General features: G+C 35.3%; 1 protein-coding gene across 6 annotated transcripts in view; it reads right to left on the minus strand.

The window, feature by feature from the left end:
• Positions 1-6,000, minus strand: part of MTMR2 (myotubularin related protein 2) — a 98,664-nt gene that overhangs the window by 29,881 nt on the left and 62,783 nt on the right. For all 6 annotated transcript variants that reach the window (XM_006162587.3, XM_006162585.3, XM_006162586.3 and 3 more), the window contains 3 exons: positions 5,571-5,672; positions 4,126-4,209; positions 327-476 (listed from right to left, as the gene is read on the minus strand). In XM_006162587.3, coding sequence (XP_006162649.1) covers positions 327-476; positions 4,126-4,209; positions 5,571-5,672 — 336 coding nt within the window. The remainder of the gene's footprint in view (positions 1-326; positions 477-4,125; positions 4,210-5,570; positions 5,673-6,000) is intronic.

Consider the following 6,000-nt stretch of genomic DNA (forward strand, 5'->3'; position numbering starts at 1 on the left):
TAAGTTGATCTTTTTAGGACACAGTCATTAATCATAAACAAGCAAAGTTTTCTTCTGTATGTTCTTGGCTACAATATATAATAAGATAAGTGATAATGCACAAGGCAAATTTTGTTTTCCAGTTAAGAATCATGCAATCATGTGCAGGTATCCAATACCCATGCCAACCAGACACTCGAGAAAACTGAAACGACTCCATCTCCAATATCCCCATAAACGACCTGCTGCTGAGGTGTTTTATCCTGCACCCATTCCCTCATTCACTAATCTCAGCATCAGGCAGAGTATAAACCACCTGCAAAGTCTTAGCAAAGTTTCATATTTACTGGGATGCGGCCCCTTGATCTGAAGGACGCCACTCGCTTTAATTCTTCATCAGGAATATTTGCTGGCACAACCAAGAGGGCGGGGTACGTATCACAGAGCTCATAGCGTTCATTTATCTTTGTTATTCTCCAGCTTTCATTTGGAATTCCCTGCATGTGAGTAAAAGATAAGACAAATTATTACCTAACTGACATATGAAGACACCAGATCAGAATCCATTCCAGCGACCTCCTCTTATCTCTACTATCCATCTCTTAAAAACTGTTGATACTATTATTATCTGACCTATGATGGCCAGTCTTTTAGGATTAGACATTCTTTTTTTTTTTTTTTTTTTTTTGAGAGAGAGATTTTTGCTCTCTTTCTGGCATGTGTGCTCACCAGAAAGAAAGACAACAAGAAATCAGCCCCCCCGGGGGGGGGCATGCCACAATCCCTTCTCCTCCATTCTCTTCTTGAGATCTTGGGCATACATGCACATGCAACCAGTGTGTTTTAAGCCATTAGGTCCAGGACTCGAACTGTGGTCCACTATGTGGGAGTCCAGCGTCATAATCATTACACCATCTGATGGTCCCAGGATCAGACATTCTAATGTGGAGGTCTGTATTCATTTTGGTACCCTGTTTTATGTTTACAGATTTATTATTAAATACTAATCTCATGTGATCTGTGCTAAGCATATCTAGGGGAGAAGGAAACACTATGACTTCAAATGCTCCCAGTCTTTAAAAGAGTCCCCAGTCTCATTCAGCTTGACTGGATGACTGATTTTTCTGCCACTCATCTAGACAAAGAAAGCCCCCAGGGCAGGCACCCAGTGAATGCTCTAAACATAGTTAGCACTTTCACAGCCACAGTGAATTTATCGTATTAAGATTTATTAATTTCACTTTATAGATGAAAAAACTGTGGCACAGTCTTTAATTTGACCAAAACTATATATAACTCCTTTACACAATCCTTTAAAACAGTACCTAATACCAAGTAGAAAATGAAGGCATTGTGATGTAATGACTCATTCAAGAGCACACGCCTATATGTGAGAGTTCTAGCTGAAACCAAGTCTTCTAAAAGTTCTAGAACTTGAGTATGGTACTCGAATATGCTAAAAACCAATAGACTGCATATTTCAAAATAGTGAATTTTATGCCACTTGAGTTATTTCTCAACTTTTATAAAAGAGGAAGGTCTCTATGTTCTGAGATGGTCCAATCATCAAAATATATTCCATGAAAAAAGTATACAAAATTGTGCATACTTTATACAAATGAGCTTCAAAACACTGAGTACAAATACATACACACCTTTTATAAAGACAGTCTTTGCAAGGATGTGCAGAAAATCAGTAAAATTATTTCCTGAAGGGAGAAGAGGCGGGGGGCAGGGTTGCACTGGAACAGAAAGCTACTTTTCTGTATACCCTTTTGGACCTTTTGAATTTCATAAAGAATGCTAAGTGTTACTATTCCATGTGTTTTTCAACTTAAACACATACACACACACACACACACAAATGTCCTTATGCTTGATCTTAAGTCTTAAATTCTCTTAAATGAAGAACCTATACTTCTACTGTAATCTGCCTTGCTCCATGAGACTACCCGAAGCAATTTATTTTAATTCACACACCTTCTGTAAGGTTCACTAGGTTTCAAACTACTCTTCAGCATTCATATACATGAAACGTAAGCAAGGTTTTGGGAATGTTCTCCTTAGTCTTAGTGTGTCCTTCTTAGTTACAATTAAAATAAATTTTGAAACTGTTTCTCCCAATTATCTGATTGATATAAATATGTATTTACATACGTATAAAACATGTATATTTCTCAGTAACAGTTGAAATCTTTACTATAGCCCTTACAATTTTATCTATAAAAAGTGATAGTCTCTCAGTATAGAAATCCAATTTTTTTTTCTTTTTTAGAGAAATTTTTTCTATAGAGTGCATGTACTCGCCAGAGAGATAGAGACAAAAAGCAAGAAATCACTCCCCAGGGGGGATGGCCACACCACAATCCCTTCTTCATTCTCCTCTTGGGCACACAAGCACACATGCCCGGCTTGAGTTTCAAGCCATCAGATATGGTACACAAACTGCAGTTGGCCATGTGGGAGTCCAGCGGTGTAACCATGACGCCAACTGCTGGTCCCTAGAAATCCAATTTTTTAAGAAGTTACTTTGATATTGGAAAAAAGTCTATAGAGTAATGGTGAAGCACATAGTCCTGGAACCATTCTTCCTGGATTCAAATTCTAGTTCTCATACTCAGTAATTATGTTACTGTGTGCAGACTACTCAAGGTTCCTGAGCAGCATTCATATGCTAGCGGATAATATTAGTATGTAACTTAATAATTATTATGAAGATCAAATGAATTAATATTTATGAAATGCTTAAGAAAAAGCCAGGCATATCAATGTTCCATTTATGTGATTTAGTAAATACAATCAATATATGCTAGAGGCTTATTAGTTGACCAATATTTACAGAGCACAGCCTATGAACAGAACACTTTCCTAAGCTTCATTCATGCATTCATTCATCTAACAGATGCTTATTGGCTATGATGTGCCAGGCATTGTGTTACATCCTGAGAGTACGGCGGTGAGAAAACAGATGCAGTACCTGCCCTCTTGGAACATGAAAAATACCAACGAAATTAGAGAAATGATCCCTTCTAAAGCTGGTAACACTGATGATGAACAATGTAAATAGTTTCAAAAGAAAGAAAAAGAAAAAAAAGAAAAAAGAAAGGAGTAGACAAACAGTAAATATCAAATTAATGGAATCAAAGTAGAATGCACTATATTGGGTCATTTGACAAATCATGATATATTTATTCTTGTTTTCCTATGAAAAAATGCATCATGACTTTTCTGACAACACAATACTTGAACACACCATAGGAGCTTGAGCTGCATATTAAATAATATAAATGATGTTATTGGGGCCAATAGATGGCATGGTGGTTAATGTGCAGGACTCCCACATTGCCGACAACTGTTCAGGTCCCAGATCCGGTGGCTTAAAACTCACACTGGGTGTGTGTGGGCATGTGCCCAAAATCCCAGGAGAAGGGACTATGATGTGGCCAAGCTCCCTGGAGGTTGATTTCTTACTTTTCCTCCCACTGCCTCTGTCTATCTCTCTGGCAAGTGCATGCACCATATGACAAAAATCATATGTGAGTGTGTATATATATTTATCTATATATTTATATATAATTATGAACATATAAATTTTATATATAAATAGTTATGAATTCATGTCATTATGTAGACATAATTTCTGTTCTGATTACTGACCATAGTCGATCAACATGGTCCTTAGAAAAACATAAGAGAAAGAATAATGTATTTTCTGTGAGGATATAAAACTTTCAAAATTTGATGTGGAGCTAAGTTGTAAGCAGTGGAATTCAGAAATTTTTTCAAAAGTAAATTATAGGATACCCAAAAAAGAAACATCTGAGTAAATGATGTAGAATGGCATATAGGAATACTGACACTTAGCATCTTATTATTTTTATCTTTAAAATTATTAAACATTTTAAAAATAAATTGATTACTTATAAACTGTAAGAAAAGATTTTAAAAGATCAAGGGGATATTCCATAAAGCAGCCAAAAAAACAAGAGCAGTCAATCAGGATTAGTTTTCATTTAAAAAACAAAACAAAACCTTAAACCAAAACAAACCAAGGCCTTATATAAAGCTATTTCCTGCTACATATGAAGTTTTCTTTGTAATAGAAGGAATGGAGAATATTAAAATTGCAAGGGAAGAAGTACATACCTGTCTTCTATATTCTAAAAGAGGGTCGTATAACTTCCACCCATTTTCAGGGAATACTTCTTTATATTCAAAAGCAAAAAGAGGCTACAAAAAAAGTAAGCAGAGTTAGTAACTAAAAAAGACATTTCAGAAGGTAATGAATCAGAAATGTATCCCTATCATACTCAAAGTTTTTATTTACTTATCTGAAGAATATTTTGTAGTGGTAACCTTCGTTTTCATCATTTTAGTCTTATCATTTTAAATATTTTCAATACATATTTTTCAAACACACAGAAAAGCATGGGGACCCACCAAAAAATTTATCAAATGCTAACATATATTTTCTTCAGATATCTTTGATAACTTTCAAAAGTTTTCTTTTAAATACTGAAAGAAGTTATTTTTTTAAAAGTCATCTTGATGTAATTAACTAGGTTGACATCATAGGTGTGACTACCATAGGCAGCTATGAAGTTCACACTACATTTTCTAAAATACAATGAATAAACATGCAATCTGTAGTATAAAACAAATATTAGGTTATCATTTTTATAAAAATAGTAACAGACACAATTATGATTTTAAAAATTGAAATGGAAATGAGACCAGTGTTGACTCCAAATTCTACTCCCCACTAGCTACGCCCTTGAGTTAATTGCCTGTCTAATCCTGGTTTCATCTCGCTAATAGAGAGAAAATATCTACCATCATCGGAAGCCTAATACTGTTGTTAGTACATAATAGAAACTTAGTCAACTTTTCCTCCCCAACTGCTAGACTTAATTGCTCCCAAGCAAATAAAAAGATGAAGATCACGCAGAATTTTTAATAAGAGAAACACCCCAGATAAAAAGAACCAAAGGGGGCGGGGGCAGCAGGTAGTGTTAAGGCACTGGATTCCCACATGGCTGATCATGTTTCAAGTACCAGACCTGAAGGCTTGAAACTCATGCCAGGTACTTGTGCATGTGTGCCCAGAAAGGAGGACTGTGGCATGGTTATCCCCAATGGAGGTGACTTCTCACATTCTCTCTCCCTGTCTGTTGAGCACATGCACCCTACAGAAAAAAAAAAAAATCTCAAAAAAATAAAAAAGATAATTCAGAAAATTCACAGAAAAAAATAAAAGTAAAGGACTTATTAATTAAAGGGTTTACTTTGGTACAAAGAAGTTTTGAAATCCTGCACACAGTTTTTTCATAACAGGCATTTCCCAAAGTTTTCTGAAGATCCTTCATATAATTATAGAATGTTCACAGTGGGATGGACTTTGACAATCAGCTAGTCCAGGTTCCCCAATTCATATCTACAGAAACTGAGAGATTAGGTTAAACCTAACCTATGAATCTGGTTAAATAACAAAGCAGGGACATAAATGCCAAGATTCTAGATAACCTAGAAGGTTTCTTTATACTACCTCTAATAATACACATTTTTTTTTTCAAAAATAAGAAACGTTTTACCAGGTTATTAGAGACAGGAAACGCATATTTCATTAGATTCTCAAATATGGATCTTCTTGTCCGCCCCTCAGGTTTATGAGCAAATCGTAAATTCCTAATGTCCTAGAAAAGATTTGGGATCTATGTTAATCATGGTTTGTTCGCTATTTACTTAATGAGTAAATAAGGGTTCTTACAACTATCTTGTAAAATGTTAAGATCTGTGAATTAGGATTCAAAAAAAAAAAAAATCAATAGCTCCCAGAGGCCGGAACTTATAATGGCCTATTGTGATCAATAAAAAGAAACACATGGCATTCTAATTCAGGGCAGAATTATGCTTATGGACTTAAGATAGGCTAATGAAAGAGGAGGCATTTGATATAAAACCTGGAGACTGGAGATGCTGAATTTGAAGCTTAGTATGGCTGATATGTGGTATGTCCTTTCC

The sequence above is a fragment of the Tupaia chinensis genome, unplaced genomic scaffold (genome assembly GCF_000334495.1).
Source record: "Tupaia chinensis unplaced genomic scaffold, TupChi_1.0 Scaffold140218_1, whole genome shotgun sequence".
NCBI classification, from domain to species: Eukaryota; Metazoa; Chordata; class Mammalia; order Scandentia; family Tupaiidae; genus Tupaia; species Tupaia belangeri.